Below are 18,141 nucleotides of genomic sequence, written 5' to 3'. Positions count from 1 at the left end.
ACCTTCCACTTCTGGACACAAACAAGTGATTGGACTTTGTTCTCCCTTGACTTTTTGATTTCAAGTCTAAATCTGATTTGAATATTAGGTCTACGCATGTTTAGTCTTAGGCGTCTAGAGCATCATGGACCAGAGGAACCTTCTCCTCCCACTGGAGGGGATGGAACAGTGACAGGCAGACAAACATTTCACACTGAGCCTCGTCGGCCACTTCATGTTATTCTGAAGGTTTACCTTGTTGCAAACGCTTGAATCTCAAAATGCAAAACAGAGGAGCAGAAAAAGGGCCAATTCGAATGCCTCCCTGAATTAGGTAAATTTACAAAACAGTGTTTCGTCACATCAAAAGGAGCTGCATACCTGGAACTTTTCACCGTGACAGCTGCAGACAAGGCTGGCCTCTTTTCTCTTTCTCCACTCCCAGAGCCATGAAGCATCTTTCATCTTTTCCTGCAGAATCTTTCGTCCAACAGTAGCCACTTCCTGTTCTGACCCCTGAGCATGACTCGTTCACCCTGTGTTTGCAATAAACACACATTTTCATGAGACCTCCAGTTGTCTAATCTCTCCCAGGGTCATGCCAAATAGAACCGCAATGAAGTCTGTTTAAGAGACAATTTGGAACACGATAATACATTTCTGACATAAGACTAACCTTGCCATGAAGGATGGTGGTGGCACAAACTTATGAAAGTGGTTTCATACTTGGGGATTTACAAGGAACAGCAATGCGGGGGGAAAGAGTCACTCTCCACACAGCAGCATGATGCGAAGATGGAAAATGTGGACAGATCAGAGGGGAAAAAAGTGTATTCTGCTGGAGAAAAATTATAGTATCATGTAGGGGACGGATCATGATGGCTCTTAGGGCAAACATGGGCCCCCACCTAGTTTTGTAAATAAAGCTTTATTGGAACACAGGCGCACCTAGCTGCTTCCATGTCACATATCTCTGGATGCTTGCCCGCTACCCCAGCAGAGCTGAGTAGTTGAAACAAGGACCGTACAGTTCGTAAAGCCTGATGTATTTACCATCTGACCCTTCACAGGAAACTATACTGAGCCCTACAGAGCAGGGAGAGCACAGGGATTTTGGAACCAGGGAAAGATTCAGATTCCACCTAGTAATTGCATCTTGTATTTTTGGTATTGTTGACAGGACTCAAACAGGTAGAACTACATCTAGCCCACAGCATTAGAGGTGCTTACCAAATGGCAGTTATTTTCCCATCCCCCATGTAGACAATTCAACAAAAAGCAAATCACCGTGTTTCCAAACCTCTCACAATGGGTATTATTTCAGAGAAAAGTAAACATAGCAAAAGACATCATGAGTCAGTGCGCTTCTGTGTGGATCAACTACATATTTTCTATATAATATTCACCAAAGTTCAGCTGAGAATTTCCCAGCTAGGATTTAATTTAATAAATTACCTTCCATCAGGATGGTAGGTAATTTATTAAACATTACATTTTCTGATAATTTTTGGAGAAGAAAATTTATTGAAAATTGGATCCCAAATACAGGTAAGGATATAACGGAAAATCAACGTGGATGGCCTACTATTTATACCTTTAGGTGAACGGGATCCTAAGAATATTATCATGGTCCTATGAGTTTTATCTTTGGTAATTCAATTCTAAGGTACAATTTAAATGGAATAAAGGTGACATTGTTCTTGGAACAAAGGAAAATGGCAAAGTAAAGATAACTAAAAAACTATAAATAGGTTGGAAAGGGAAAAAATACCAAATGTGGGTCAGGCTTTAGACTTGACTTTTATTTTTTGCTACTCTGAGCAACAGAGGCCGGGGTGAGCTACCAGTTCTTCTAAAAGCGGCCCTGCGTAAGGTCATGCAACAGCGTCTGTTGTTTCCACCCACCTCTGCCCTCCAGGGCTTCTCTTGTACCCCTGTGTCTGAGCATCGACATCCAGGAGACGGCCCTGCCTTTGGCACACCTCCTGCCCGTTTCATAACGCCACCTCCTGCTTCCTGGACAAATCCAACTGTTTTTCCCCAACTCACTCATCCTCGGCCCCACCTCTTCTATTCCACGCTGTTTCTGGTCCCAACGACACACCTTAAATAATATTCATTTGCCTAACCTTGATCTTGGTGGCAAATGAAAGGGGCATTTCTGTAGCACCTTTCACCAAAGTGTCCAAGAACTCTGTGAAGCCTGGCCAGCACGGAGGGCGTAACGTCTACTCAAAATCTCCAGCCGGTGACAAGGCAGAGCTCTAGGGTTTCCTTTGCAACGGGGTGCCAGCCCAGGGCCACTGGCTGGGGAGTCCGGGAGTCAGTGTGAGGGACCGTGTCAGGCCTGGCAGTGGTCCTGCCCCAGCAGACAGCCAACAGCACCACGCGGGTGGGTGGGTGATGCCATCACTGGCCCACTGGAAGAACTCCGGTTGGACGAAATAAACATCATTGGATTAAACAGCCACTTGGATGATGGAACTGCCACAAAGAGGTAGCTCTGTGGGCAAGAGCAGACTTATTGATCGGAAACATGTGTTCAAATCCTACCGCTCAACGTACCAGAATGTGTGTGAACCAGCACGTCCGGGATGAAGACATCAGTCTTGGCTTCAGTCTTGCATATGTAAAATTGCTCCAGGAATGAATAGCCTAGGCTGTTTGTGTGCCAGGCTCTTCAACTGGGATCAAGACACAAAACATCGTTGCTGGGTAAGGAAGATGAGGTGCCCGGAATGTGAAATCTTCCAGAGAGTGGGGCAGGAGGAGAACCAGGCTGGTGCCAGAATACCTGCAAAACAGGAAAAGGACAAAGACTTAGCAGCAGTTTACATCTACTGCCTTTAGGTCTCTGACCAAGATCCCTGGAAGAACTTTTTCCTTCAAATGGAAATTTACCTCTTTGAATGGTCCCTTGGAAGAGGACCTCAAATTAGCAGAGAGTCTGCTGATGGGGACCATTTGCAATAGGGAGGCAACGCCCTTTGCCATAAATATTGAAGAGATTAAAAAATCGAATAACAGTAAACACACACCCCCCTCCTTAAGAAAATAAAAACTTCACTGAAACCTCGGTAACCCGTTTATCCCATCGACAATGAAGCTTGGCAGGTTGCTAACTGGAACAATTCAATTCAACAATTCTAATTCAACGTGTACATTTAAGAACATGTTCAAGCTGCAGTGATTCAATTTCACAAAACACGCATTCCATCAGGTCTGTTTGAGCGTGGCCTCTCCCGTGCCATGATCTTAGAGAAACCGGATTTGATTTATGAGGACTCCGAGGAGAATAGTCAGGGTTCGCCAGACCACCCCCCCTTCTGTTGTAATCACAGAGGACTCCTTGCTCTGTGGCGACCACACGCACAGTCCTGGGAGGGGTCCTCCAAGGGTGACGTGGGTGACAGCAGTTTGGCTGTTGTGTCTACATTGATTTTTTTTTTTTCTTTTTCATAAGAAAAAGGAGACTCACTTTTTATTTGGAAGTAAAATGTCTTTTTCCCTAAAGAAAATGACTTCTTTTTTCCATCTGTAACAATTCATTTATATCTCCTCAAAATTAGAGTTTTTGGCAGGCTTTCTTTACTTGCAGAAATACAAAACACAGAGAGTCTGCTATGAAATAAATAACTGAGAAGAAGCCAGAGCACACACGCATCGTCTTATTCCCCAAGACCCTCTCCAGTGAGATTCATAGGCTCCCTTGGTGGATATGGGTCTCCACTGGGAAAGGTCTACTCTTCTAGTCTCTGAAAACCATCCTGCTAATTCAAGGAGTGATTCGCCAGGTAGGTTTCAACTGGAATAAGCTTATGGAACATTTCAGATTGTGTCAACTGTGTTGCAACCAAGAGATCAAGAAACAGAAATGAGAGTGATTTCTCCGCCTTGACAAGTGGGATGGATTACGCAACGGATGATAGTTAATTACTTACATAGTGTATAAGGATTCTGCAGCAGCCATGCCAGTTCTCTACATGGTAAATCAGGACCAAAGAATGTTTTGTAGCGTGGATAACTGGCTGTATTCACAGAAGAGAAAAAGATCTCTTATCTCAGAGAACCACCTGAGAGGAGCTGGTTTCTGAAGGACCTAGGGACCAGCTGGCTAGAAAGGAAAGTGTGCGGACCAGAGTTGCGAGATCAGAGATGCCAAACCTTTCCACCTTCTGTATGCCCTGTAGAGGCAGGCTGGGCTACTTTAGGATGGAACCCTAACTTATTTTTGCATGACAAAGAGAGCACTTCTATTTTCATTCAAAAAAAAACTTACCCTATGTGTTAGACTGAACAATTTTAAAAAGAAGTTTACTTAGCTGGCGTATAGTTGGACACTTCTGTTTTGTAGAATTCTACATTCTAATGTAGAATTTATCGGCCCCATGGCTCAAAGGTTTCCAGGTAACAAAATGAAGGTTCTTAAAGAAGGAGGCAGATGGAAGAGTCAAACCCTATACCCTTCCCTCTGTGGGTCCCTTGGCCACAGGCTGGGGGAAGAAGAGACGTTTAGTATTGGACCCAAACTTGAAAGTGGGCGGGACCTTTCAATACCAGAAAAACGAGACTTCATCACAAAAAAGTGAGACTCATTTCCATAATTAGAAATGTCTGGAAAGCAATAAGGTATGGTCAAGTTGTCTTTAAGGGTTAGGAAAAGGTCCTTAAGATGTAACGTGTGACGGCGGCGTTAGAGAAAGACAAAGTGTCTTCCTCTGCGTCAGTTCAGAACTGCACAACCCACGAGCTCCATTTTCATCCTAGGAGACCACAGGCACACTGCTTCTCTATCTCCATCAAACCAACTTCTCCAAGCAGCTGGCAGTCTCACTGCACCTTACCCTCTGCGTCATCAAGCATTACCCCATCCGCTACTCTATCCAGCAAAGAAACTTGTTTCCATTATCGCCCTCCAAAGAGATTTTTGAAATGTTTTTCTCCTAATCAACACCCCCTGATTGACTAGCCTTACAATCCTACTCCTGGGCATGTATCCAGAGAAAAACATGATTCAAAAGGACACACGCACCCCAATGTTCGGAGCAGCACTGTGTACAATAGCCAAGACGTGGAAGCAACCTAAACGTCCACTGACAGAGGAATGGATAAAGATGTGGTACACGTATACGATGGAACATTTCTCAGCCATCAAAAAGAATGAAATCATGCCATTGGCAGCTACATGGATGGACCTAGAGATTATCATACTAAGCGAAGTTAAGTCAGATACAAAAAGACCAAGATCATATGATATTGCTTATATGCGGAATCTAAAAAAAAAAAAAAGATACAAATTAACTTATTTACAAAACAGAAACAGACTCACAGACTTAGAGAATGAATTTATGGTGACCGGCGGGGCGAAGGGTGGGGGGAGGGATAGATTGGGAGTTTGGGATTGACATGTACACACTACTACATTTAAAATAGATAACCAACAAGGACGTATGGGGAAAAATACAAAGCAAAACAAAAAACACCCCGTGAAATTCTAATACTATGGATATCCCTGCATCTGTTTATATACTGTATTATGTCATGCTTTATACATAACATAATAAGATTTCTTTCCACTCTCTGTCCCCAAGAACATTTTCTGAGGATGCCTGCCTTAGGCAACTCCGTGACACCCTCTGCCTCAGGTAAAATAAAGAAGTGAGTCTGGAGTTGGTGGTTTTCCGTGTTGTATACGACGGAGGCATAGGGTTGCACAGAGTAGCTGCACGACCACCCAAAGGAGTGCCGGCGAGGCGCCATTTTGCCCATCAGCCACAAGGGCCACCATCCACCCACCCCATGCTCTGCATGCACACAATGGAGGGGGCCTTCCAATTCAACCTCAGCAGCTCTGCTGTCATAGGTCTCCACTTTAGGGTTCTCTGCTTTATGCCAGTTTATAAAATTGCTTCAGGGTTTTTAAAAAAAAGTGAGAAGTCCTTTTGTCCCAGTGTACCTGAATGGCCCGCACACTTTCAGCTTCCGGCTCTGTTTAATAAGGTGACAATGCCTACGTGAATTTTACTAAAAAGGCAAGTATGTACTCATAAAGCCTCAAAAACATTGGTGGGATCCCACCAGACAGGGAAAATGTATCCTTTGTGGGGACTGTTCTGTGTGCCCCTCAGATCACTCCCACTGGCCCTTTGCTGATAAGCCCCACTCCATTCACCCCTGGAAGAGTCCTGCCACTGATGCATATTTATAGCTTTATATATATTTTGGAAAAAAATTGAACTTATAGCACGTAGCTTTTTTGGATTTCATTACATTTCAACTGCATTACATTCAATGCACTATAATGCATTACATTTCAGTGCTAATTGAAATTAAAATATGACAACTCTGTGACATTTGATTATGATCTATCTGGGCCTTATTTCATGGTGAGCAAACTTCCATGCAAGAGGTCAACACCGTAACAATTTCACTGCTCTTCCCATTTGTACAGCTTGCAGCAGGATGATCCAATCAACCACATCGTTCAGTTGATTTGACACAAAAGCGATAGAACTGCAGACCCAGATCCCCAGTGTAAGTCTACCTGAAGTTCTTGCCCTGCTATGAAGAGCTGTTAAGCAGGAACAGACATATCTTCTTGTTAATGAATGAGACATCACGGGAAAACAGAGCAGGGAGTGACTGACTCGGCTTAGAGGCTCCTGTGACAGGGTCAGGTGATTTTGAGCTGGGTTTTGTAGGGTCTCGCCAAGAAGAGAATGCAATAGGATTCCAGATACAGGAAATGCCTTGATTAACACATCCCAGGAGGCTTCCCGTGTATGGTATTGCCATCTAGTTCTTGGATTTTTCAGGCAAAGTTGATATGAGACGTGGCAGGAAGGGGCGGGGGATGGGAGTAGGGCTAGTGGAGAAAAGAAACCACTCGGTAAGCTTTCCTCATCCTCAAGAATTTTACACAACGGCAACATGCCTGAGGTTTGCCCTGTAGGTGACGGCAAGTCCCTGACAGCTTTATGCAGGGGAAGAGGTTTGTTTTTTATTACTTTGGCAAGTCCAAAGTTGCACAAAATGTAGACAGTAAGTATAAAAGCCATGCAGTGTGAGTGTGTCAAGGTTGGGTCTGGCGATTCTTACATCCTAGACTCAATGTTACGCAGAAGCCCACGCCACTGAACTGAGTCCTACCAAGATTTCTACTGAGGATAATATGATTAAGGTCCACTTAAAATAAAGCCATTTGCAATCATTTAAATACAACTGACCCAATATTTGGTTTTAAGTATTTCTCTGAGCAGAGATACTTGCATATAGATATAGGTATAAATCAATAGGTGAGGGCGAGGGAGAATACATATATATCTATGCGTATATTTGAAAAACGACAGATTTTATGCTATTTTAATTCACTGACAAAAGTCTTTGAAAGGTTTTGAACTCCAAATGAAACTACAGAATTTAAATTCCAAACAAGAACAGTGAAATAGTGAATTCAGGAGAAAAACTTCAGGCAGAGCCCTAAAGAGATTTGAAAATTGCAGAATTTCTTTAAAAATTCAGCAACCTACAAATCTCAGACAACCGTGAAGGGTATTCTCTATTGAGTCTAGTACTAGATTGGATCTTGATGGATACAATTATACAATTAACTAAGGAGCTGTGAGTTTATTTTGTTTTGATGAGCAAGAGAGATTTTGCTCTAATTATAATCTGTGCCAGCTGGCCAATTCAGGTCTCTTCCCCTCTTGATTTTCACAAACCAAGTATGTGCGTTCTACACACCATGCTGGTAACCAGTAAATGTTGCCTGTAATGCATACTGTTTGGCAGGACATATGCGAGCATTTCCATACATCTAATTCCAGCATGAGTATTGTACTCTGGGTGGAAAAGTTCTTAGCATTTATGAGATCATTGCCAATTACCATGTATATCTTCACAGATAACTTCGTGTTCAAATGTAAGCAAATCCACGTGCACATTTTCCAACTGGACGCATGATGGCAGGCTCATAGCGCATGGTTGATAGAGAGTATGTACAAGCTCCATTACTCTGATGATTGATCAAATATCATCAATTTAATCATCTTTCAAATTACACTCTCCTTACAAAAGTAGAGATTTTTGTTTCTTTGCCATATATAGCAAGCTGAAAGCTGTGATTCTTCCAACATGGAAAATAAGCTTGAGCTTCTTAAAATCAAATTAGTTTTTGTAGTGGCTCTTCCTTAAAAAAATTAAATATAGAAGAACAAAACCAAAGTTTATCGAGAGAGATGGATAACTTACTTCGTAGAATGACGTTCTACTTTACAAGAAGATTCACAGCAGGATTCCTTGAAATATTGGACATACCTAATGCCCACACATGTGGAAAGAGTTAAAAGTCATGATCTGGAAATCATCCGTTGCATTATATTATCAAGTAAATCACATAAACACATAAACTCATTTATGTTTAAACTCTGCCAGCATCTAGCATTTCTTCTTCTTAGTGTCTGCCCACATTGATTGAGAGAGAGAGTTACACAATGTTGCCCATAGCTGCTTATAACCTTCTGAGAGCCACTCGAGAGAATCTATTTCAAAGATACTCAGTGTAGGCTGAATAAATGGTTTGATGAAATAGCTCGGGGAGTGGAACCATTTCCAAATCTAAAGTCTTTTCCATCCATCTCTTTCCCAGGAGGTTTACTGGCCACTCTTTGGACATGACTTATGCTAAATGACCTCATGTACCGGAGCTACCTGACCAATCACTGTTAAACAGAAGTGACAAAGTTCTAGCAGATGATTAAGCCAGGAACATATGCTCATCCTATGGAACTGGATGCTATTCTCTGATGAGCTTAGAGACATAACATTGAATACAGGAAGATGCCAAGGATGATCTAACTGGACTTGGACTTAGCTGAGGGGCCATGTTTATACTAGAGGTAATAGGGAGCTCATCATCTGACGAAAAATCAAATAAGTTATCTGATGTATACTGAAAACTGAAAAAACAAGCAGCAAGGAACGTCATAGCACTATTGTTATGAAAATAACATGGGGCTGTGTTTTTGATTAAGGAGATGTGGAAGAGTTTGTTCATAGCTCACTCAGGCCAGGGAGCAGATTTCCAGGTAAGGTGGGACACAGAGTGCACTTTAGATCATCCTGCTTGACTTGTGTCATTTCTTTAAACAACAGACACATGGAATATTTCTAATCAGACACATTTTAAGGAGGCTGAGTCATTTACTTTCTGGTTCCTGAACTTACTCAAATTTTCCTGTTACAACTGCCATGTCACCTTTCTTCAAATACAGAGAAATCTGGGGTCTTAGCTCAGGCTGCTACAACACAATCTCACATACTGGGTGCTTCAGAAACAACAGAAATTTATTTCTCACAGTTCTGGAGGCTGGAAGTCAGATCAGAGTACGAGCATTGTCGGGTTCTGGTGGGGACCCTCCTCCTGGTTCACAGACAGAAGAATTTGGGGTACACAAACATTCAGTCCATAACAGTTAGTCTTTAATAAACTTTAGCAACTAAAAGAAGAATCACTGATTAGAAATTATTTGCTTTTACTGATTCAGATTAAGTTGTCTTTAATACACAAACATTCCTTTAAAATAACTCTTTAGAAGTCATTGTATCTCTTCATGTTTGATGGTAGATGATAGACTAGATAAAATGATAGATTACACAATAGATTAGATAGATAGACACACAGAGAGATGGGGAGAGAAGAAAGAAGGAAGGAGAGAGGGACGGAGGGACAGAATGAAGGAAGGAAGCAAGCAAGGAAGGAAAGAAACAAGGAAGAGAGAAAGAAAGAAGAAAGAAGTAGTCATCCTGGGTTCCTCCCAAAAGAAAGCTTCAAAAAATAACTTTTGTGCAGGTGGCTTATTCAGGTGGTGATCTCAGGAATCAGGGTAAAGAATGGAAAGCGTTGTGGATAAATGGGGCTAATCCTCCCCTATCTGCTTAGGTCTGTATAGATGCTTTTGGGATTTCACCTTCGGGTGGAGCATTTACAGTTGACCCTAAACAACTCAGGGGTTAAGGGCACTGACCCTCTAAACAGTGGAGAATTTGCATACAACTTTACAGTCGGCCCTCTGTATCCATGGTTCCTCCATAACTTCGAGGTTCTGCATCCCTGGATTCAACCAACCGGGCATCCTGTAATACCGTAGTATTTATTATTGAAAAAAATCCACGGATGAGTGGACCCGTGCATTTCAAACCCATGTGGTTCAAGGATCAACTGCATCCAACAGCATTCAGGCCGTACGGACTGTGGGCTGTCCCAGGGGTGTTAACCCCCTTCACTTCTGGATTAGGAAGCACGCTCAGAGCTCTTCCCTGTGGTCCTACAAAGCACAGATCTGAGAAGGACCAAGGGAGAAGGCACAGGACGAGCAGTGCGGACTTCTGAAGGACAATGTCGTCAGGAAGAGTGAATCAGCCCACAAGGAATGGCTCAGCACAGCAACCGCTGGGCTCCCAGGGAAGGAAGGCCAGTGGCTGTGTGGGTGCCATCCAGAGGAGGGGTCAGATACAGAAGATGCAGAATGTACGGGTGCTTGGTTTCTGAGAGGCATTCTTCCTGTTGACAGTGGTGCTGGAGTCTAGTTTTAGTGACTAAAGTTCATTAAAGACTAAGTGTTATGGACTGAATGTTTGAGCCACAATCACGACTCAAAGGAGGTGACTCGCCACTCCACTTGGACAAAGCAAAGATCGGGGGCACTTCCAAAAGATCTTCTGTGTCATCGTTGCTAAGCCATGTCCATCAGCCGTAAGAAAAACAGAGGCGAAAACAAGTTTTTTTTTTTTTTTTTTTTTTAATAAATTTATTTATTTATGGCTGCATTGGGTCTTCGTTGCTGCGCACGGGCTTTCCCTAGTTGTGGTGAGCGGGGAATACTCTTGGTTGTGGTGAGCGGGCTTCTCATTGCAGTGGCTTCTCTTGTGGAGCACGGGCTCTACGCACACGGGTTTCAGTAGTTGTGGCACACAGGCTCAGTAGCTGTGGCTTGTGAGCTCAGTGGTTGTGGCTCGCGGGCTCTAGGCGCACGGGCTTCAGTAGTTGTGGCACGTGGGCTCAGTAGTTGTGGCTCGTGGGCTTCAGTAGTTGTGGTGCACGGGCTTAGTTGCTCCACGGCATGTGGGATCTTCCCAGACCAGGGCTTGAACCCATGTCCCCTGCATTGGCAGGTGGATTCTTAACCACTGTGCCATCAGGGAAGCCCCCAAAGGTGAAAATATACTTTTTTAGTCATTAAAATCGATAGAAATTTCTGTAGCATAATTGGTCTGCATCCTAAATGTAGTGATCTCATCAAAGATAACTTATGCCATTTTCTGACATGGTCGCATTTTTATCACATCATTTCTTTAAGACAGTGGAAAAAAGCATAAAAATCACCAGTCTGTTTTTCAAATGCAGTATTCAAATAGGAATACAAATACATAGTGTTTATTTTAGATTCCACCAACACCCAAAAGGATCATATAACTTGTGTATGGCCAGAAATAGAAAAATTACTAATATTCTTCCAAAGGTTGAAATTCATTATTAGGCGTTTTTGGGTTCTTATTAAGGTTCTGTCTCCACAGGACGCCAGATATTATGAATGAGTCAAGAGAGCGTGAAAAATGTGCAGGAGGGGTAAAATTAATATGAAAGACAGTAATGGTATTATTTCATATGGATTTTAAAAAGACTAGCATGATATAAAAATTATCTTGTACATTTATATGCATTGTCATAAAATTTGAGCATCTTTTCTTCACTGAAATTCAAAAACAAAATTACAGTGTTGCTGCTGGACCCTGCTCCCTGTAAATCTTCAAGAATTTGAGGGATATCCATTTGTCCTGTAAGAGTTAAATAGTTCTGCCTTGTAGCAAAGATATATAGAAAATGACTTTTTGAGGTCCCTTGCAGTGTTTTAAAATATTACTGAAAATTATTTCAGGAGCCCATAGAACCATTGCTTTTTCTATTTGTAATAAATAGGCTATAAGAATAATGCTTTAATGATGGTTTCTGGATCATTCAACCCATCAACAGGGTCTTGGCATCTAGTCTGACCTTTCCTTGCCTGGGTTGGGTGGCCCCGTGGAGCACTGTCCAAGGGTCTCAGTGGATTGACTGAGTTTCCTGACTCAGCCTGAGACTCTCTGTTCAGGGACAGAAGGGTTTCCATGTTTAGGTAATAGGCCGAGGAGTTCTATACAACACAATCCACTGGCACACACTTCCAACGCACCATCTGGTGGGGTTTTCTTTGTTTTTTAATGGTACCTGAGTCCCTTACAGTCAAGTGTCCTGAAACATCAGTGTCTAAGACTTCATTATTTTTTTAAAATTCCTGAGATTTTTCTTAAATTATGTTGGCAGTATAAGAGCGTTGCAGGTACTGAAAGTTACAAAGGAATAAGATTTCAGAGGCACGACAGAAAGTGAAATAGTACAATATCATTATCACCACCAAATTTTAGCACTACCTGTCAATTCTTCATGTGTTAGAAAAATGTATAGTGATGGTCTTATTTGGGTTTTTTCCATGCACCCCAATGTTCACTGCAGCACTATTTACAATAGGCAAGACACAGAAGCAACATAAATGCCCATCAATGGATGGATAAAGAAGATGTGGTACATATATACACAATGGAACATTACTCAGCCATAAAAAAGAATGAAATAATGCCATTTGCATCAACATGGATGGACCTAGAGATTATCATACTCAGTGAAGTAAATCAGACAGAGAAAGCAAATATCATATATCACTTACATCTGGAATCTTTAAAAAATGATACAGATGAACTTACTGACAAAACAGAAACAGACTCACAGACTTAGAGAACAAACTTACGGTTACCAAAGGGGAAAGGGGGAGCAGGGATAAATTAGGAGGTTGGGATTAGCAGATACACACCGCTATGTATAAAATAGATAAACAACAAGGACCCACTGGATAGCACAGAGAGCTATATTCAATATCTTGTGATAACATATAATTGGAAAGAATCTGGAAAAGTATTATATACAAGTGAATCACTTTGATGTAGACCTGAAACTAACAAACGTCATAAATCAACTAGACTTCAGTAATAAAAAACGGTTTGAGGGCAAGCAGCTCATCCAGGAGGCGACTGCGAGAATCACGATGAAACAATGAGGCAAGGTCGGAAAGGAGGGGAAGTGACAGGACTAGTAACGGGTATGCTGACGAGCGGGAAGCCGCCGTGCACGACGAAGCTCAAGCCCCAGGGAACCTCTGCGAGACGCGAGGAACGGGTCTCAGAACGTCTTCCTCCTGGGACAAGGAATATTCATCCTCTACCTCCTACCCCTCTTTATCTGCTGTTACTGCGGATTAGGGTTCACCAGGGACCTTACTCCCCAGCACATGCAAAGGCCAGGAATGCTCTAGCAGCCAGAGACGGCCTTGGTCTGGGGAGATGCAGGTGCACGAGGTGAGAAGCTGTGGACGCGTGAAGAAATTGCTCACCAAGATACACACGGCCTGGGAGATAGCTGGAAAGGACTTCCGGGGTGGCCTCAGGCTGCACTAACCCACTCAGTCAATTATGACACAGCACTTACTTCACGGCAGACCATGTGCCAGATGTGGGCACCACAGGAAACAACAACTTCATTCTCTTCTTCTTCTCCTCCTGGCAATTTTCTAATGCTCCAAATAAAAACTTCAATCCCTCTAGCCAGGCTTTCCCCACCATCCAAATTTAGGGCTCTCTCTTTTCTGTACCCCACAGCATTTTGGTCACATTTCCATTTTAACACCTACTGTGCCACATAATTGAGTAGGTGCCTTGTCTCATTTATCCAACACTCAAAAATGTTTTTTGAACTAATGAATGAGATGGTCACTGTGTTAGTTTTCTATCACTGCTGTAACTAGTTACCAACCACAAAGGTAGTGGCATAAGACAAAGGAATGCTGTATACTTCTGGAGGTCAGAAGTCCCACACAGGTCTCCCGGGCTACACCTGAGGTGTCACCAAGGCTGTGCTCATTCTGGACGCGGATCTGTGTCCTTGCTACTCCCCGCTTCTGGCTGATGCCCGCACTGCTTGGCTTGTGGACCATTCCTCCCTCTTAGAGCCATCAGTGCTGCCCGTCCCCGACCATCCTGGCACAGTCACATCCCTTGTCTGACTACAGCTCACTGGGTCCCAGAGACTGCAAGGAGAGATGTGCGAATCCAGTAACCCGCAGGTCTTTACTCCGTTCTACAGGGTCCGTGGTTGCATCCTCTGGGCAAAGTATTGCCAGTGAAAGCACAGCACTGCTCTTCTCTTCTCGGTAGAAGGAGAGGCAACCCCAACCCTTGGTTTCCGAGTTTTCTCCCCACTCCTTTCACTCTCCTCTTCCTTTATGATACTTTGGCCCAAGAGGAATGTGCAACATGATTGTCTGCAGTTCATAATTCTGTCTATAACATTCACCAGGTGATTTCCTGCCTCCTACGCATCTGTGCTGGTCGAATGTGATGCTACTTTATGGGTTGAAGAGGCAAGCCCCGGGCACAGCAGGTCGGAGATCATTGGCTTGCGACACTTTGTAATGAAGGGGTAACGCTCTCATGAGTTCAGGAGGGCCCCTCTTGCGGAAGAAAGGATCCCAGGAACGGCAGTAACCTTATCAAAGTACTCCAGCGAATGCTGGTTATCACACCATGTCCTTCTCCTCACCCCCACCAAGTGGTGTCGAAGGCAGTATTAATATAGCAGCATGCTGTTACCACTAGTATTAAAAGGAAAGTCCGACACACAGTTCAGCATTAACCGTGCGCACACACACACACACACACACACACACACACACACACACATATCATGAAGGTATGGGATTTAGTGTAATATTTTTCATTCTGTATTGAGTGATAATAGAGATACTGTGATATGAAAAAAAATTAATTGCAGCCTCAATATGAAATACCAAACCTGATTATTTAAAAATATTAGTATGCATTAGAATAAAAATGTTAGATATTAAATATTTTATAAATGGATTATAAATTGTGATAATGATAGGAAAATTAGCAACAGGTATCTCAGAATAAACGTTTAACCCCAAAGGGTAGCAACTAAAACCACTATCACATATTCAAAAATGCCTCCCATGTGCATTCAAAATGACTTCATGCGTATTATTTCCTATTTACACGTCACACCTCTTCAAGCTAGGTTCCCCTTGTATGGATGGGAAAATGGAGGCCCAGAGAAGTTAAGACGCTTACTAACCATCACAAAATAACCAGGTCCTCCAGCTGTACTTAAAAAGGACCTGAAGAAGTTAAGTTAATTATATTTTAGCCGAAGCTCTTGATGGCAAAGGACCATGAATAATTACAGGAATTATTTCCCTTTTTGTAATAGGCTTTGTTTTTTAGAGCCGATTTAGGTTCACTGCAGAATTGAGCAGCAAGTAGAGAGAGTTCCATATACAGCCTGCCCCCTACACACCTACAACGTCCCCCTTTAGCAATATCTTCCACCAGAGTGGGACATTTCTTATCATCTGTAAACTTTCACTGACACGTCATCATCACCCAAATTCCAGAGTTTACATTAGGGCTCACTCTCAGTGTTGTACATTCTATGGGATTTGACAAATATATAATGACATGTATCCACCGTTAAAGTATCATGCAGAAGAGAAGCACTATCAAAGAGTATCAATCCTCTTCACTCTGTTTATTCAGAATTATTTCCTTCTGAATGTTATATCCTATATTATTTTTTTACTAATTTTTTTAAAAGTCTTCACTGAATTTATTACATCATTGCTTCTGTTTTATGTTTTGTTTTTTTGCGAGGCATGTGGGATCTTAGCTCCCCGACCAGGGATCGAACCCACACCCCCTGCATTGGAAAGCGAAGTCTTAACCACTGGACCACCAGGGAAGTCCCAATCCTATATTATTTTTTTAAAGCCTCGTTAGATCACGGTTCTCTCAATTGTAAAATGAGGAATCAAATTATCCCTTTGTTTCCTACAAAGATAGTATGAATGCATTTGCAAATGGAAAAATCTATCTCATCTACAGAATTTTGAAAAAAACTATGGATCAGGTTTCTTCAATATCACATAAGTTATTCAGTATTAGTTCTAGCTCTATGAAATTCAAAGAAACCACATTGCACGTTGGCAGTAATCCAGAGTTACAGGCCTAACTCACCCACAACAGTCTCAGAAGGAAGCTGAAGCCATCTCTACAAAGTGCCCAGTCAGTTCAATCTAATATATTAAATGACAGCAAATATTAAAGACACAGCATTCCCTCAAGGCTCAAATTATACATCAATCTCAGGATGGATTTGACTTAAAGAAGGAATTAGGTATATGAAAATAAACAATTTTACTTCAAGCATGGAGTTGATAACAGAGTTACATGGAGCTACGGCTAATTGGTTACGCGTAGTTGATTGAACTAAAATTCACTGGGTGAGTTGTATGTAAGGAAAATGGAAAACAGTAAAAGAGGAAAAATGGAGACTTTTCATTAAGTACAGTCCTTGCTCTTAGAGAACGAAGTCGACAAATAAATATGTTTTTCCCCAAAGTATGCCAAACTTTAAATAAACCCTGTTATTTAAAGTTAATGGCTGCAATAAAGAATACTTTGCATTCAGTGTATATATGGAGCATGATTTGAAAGTTGGGTACTTCCAATTAAGATGACTAATGCCAGCTACTAAACTATTGAATAAAAGAACTACAAGTATGATACCAAAATGGGTCATGGAACTCTCACCCAAATGAAATTATAAAACCCTCTTTCTGTCCCATGGTTGTACAGTGTCTGAATTCCCTTCCATCAGTTGTGTCTTTGAGGCGAGGCAATTCTGTTTTGGGGAGGATGAGGTCGTTAGACCATTATTAGTCATCAAAAACCAGCGTAGTGGTGAAAGAAAGTTATCAAAGAAGCAGTTTTTAAGGTAAGCAGCACCTCATACTCATTTTTGTAATGTAATCAAAGATAGAAAAGTGCACTGTACACATGAGGTTTTGCTGAGTGGATGAATGAGTGAATGGACGGATGAATGAGTGAATGGACGGATGAATGAGTGAATGGATGCACGAGTGATTATTATATACTAGGACAAAGAGGCTTTTACAAAATTTCCCAGACTATTGGGAAGCAAAGAGAGGAGACTTCTCATGTGTAGCAAGAGCGTCACATATAGAATTACATATCCAAGTACTAAGAAATAAGTAATTTCAGCAGGAGGTCGTGTGCCTCAGCTGAACTAGGTAGGCAATCAAGTCACACCGAGGTCAGCTGTGTGTATCCTATGCAAAGCTGCCCTTCTTGTAGTGCCTGTCTACAATGAGCAACTACTAAGCACTAGTTCTGCCTTCATCCACTAAAGTGTTTTATTGGAGAAAAGTCACTTTTGAAAGAAGAGATAAATTACTCATTTGCTTCCCAAAAATAAGCCTTCAAAATATCTGCCACCTGAAGACTTTACTAGACATTTTTCCAAAGAAGACATACAGATGGCCAGTAGGCACATGAAAAGATGCTCAACATCACTAATTATTAGAGAAATGCAAATCAAAACTACAAGGAGGTATCACCTCACACTGGTCAGAATGGCCATCATGAAAAAGTCTACAAACAATAAATGCTGGAGAGGGTGTGGAGAAAATGGAACCCTCCTACACTGTTGGTGGGAATGTAAATTGGTGCAGCCATTATGGAAAACAGTATGGAGGTTCCTCTGAAAACTAAAAATAGAACTACCACATGATCCAGCAATCCCATTCCTGGGACTATACCTGGACAAAACTATAATTCAAAAAGATATGCTATGTTCATAGCAGCACTACTTACAATAGCCAAAACATGGAAACTACCTAAACGTCCATTGACAGATGAATGGATAAAGAAGATGTGGTACATATACACAATGGAATACTAATCAGCTATAAAAAAGAACAAAATAATGCCATTTGCAGCAACACAGAGAAAGACAAATACCATATGATATCACTTATATGTGGAATTTAAAATATGGCACAAATGAACCTATCTACAAAACAGAAACAGACTCACAGACATAGAGAAGGGACTTGTGGTTGCCAAAGGGGAAGGGGAGAGGAAGAGGAAAGCACTGGGAGTTTGGGGTTGGTAGATGCGAACTATTACATTTGGAATGGA

The 18,141-nt window shown here is 42.0% G+C and overlaps 1 protein-coding gene across 7 annotated transcripts in view; it reads right to left on the bottom strand.

Annotated features, from left to right (window-relative positions):
• The window catches only part of LOC309619949 (uncharacterized protein), a 552,071-nt gene that overhangs the window by 257,222 nt on the left and 276,708 nt on the right, over positions 1–18,141 (bottom strand). For all 7 annotated transcript variants that reach the window (XR_014239279.1, XR_014239280.1, XR_014239281.1 and 4 more), the window contains 2 exons: positions 2,545–2,773; positions 361–515 (listed from right to left, as the gene is read on the bottom strand). Coding sequence is in view for 2 of the 7 variants with exons in the window: in XM_082375954.1 (XP_082232080.1) it covers positions 2,635–2,773 (139 nt within the window). In the remaining 5 variants the exon portion in view is untranslated. The remainder of the gene's footprint in view (positions 1–360; positions 516–2,544; positions 2,774–18,141) is intronic.

The sequence above is a fragment of the Balaenoptera borealis genome (genome assembly GCF_965194805.1).
Source record: "Balaenoptera borealis genome assembly, chromosome: X".
NCBI lineage: Eukaryota > Metazoa > Chordata > Mammalia > Artiodactyla > Balaenopteridae > Balaenoptera > Balaenoptera borealis.
This window is presented reverse-complemented; position numbering and strand designations above follow the sequence as displayed.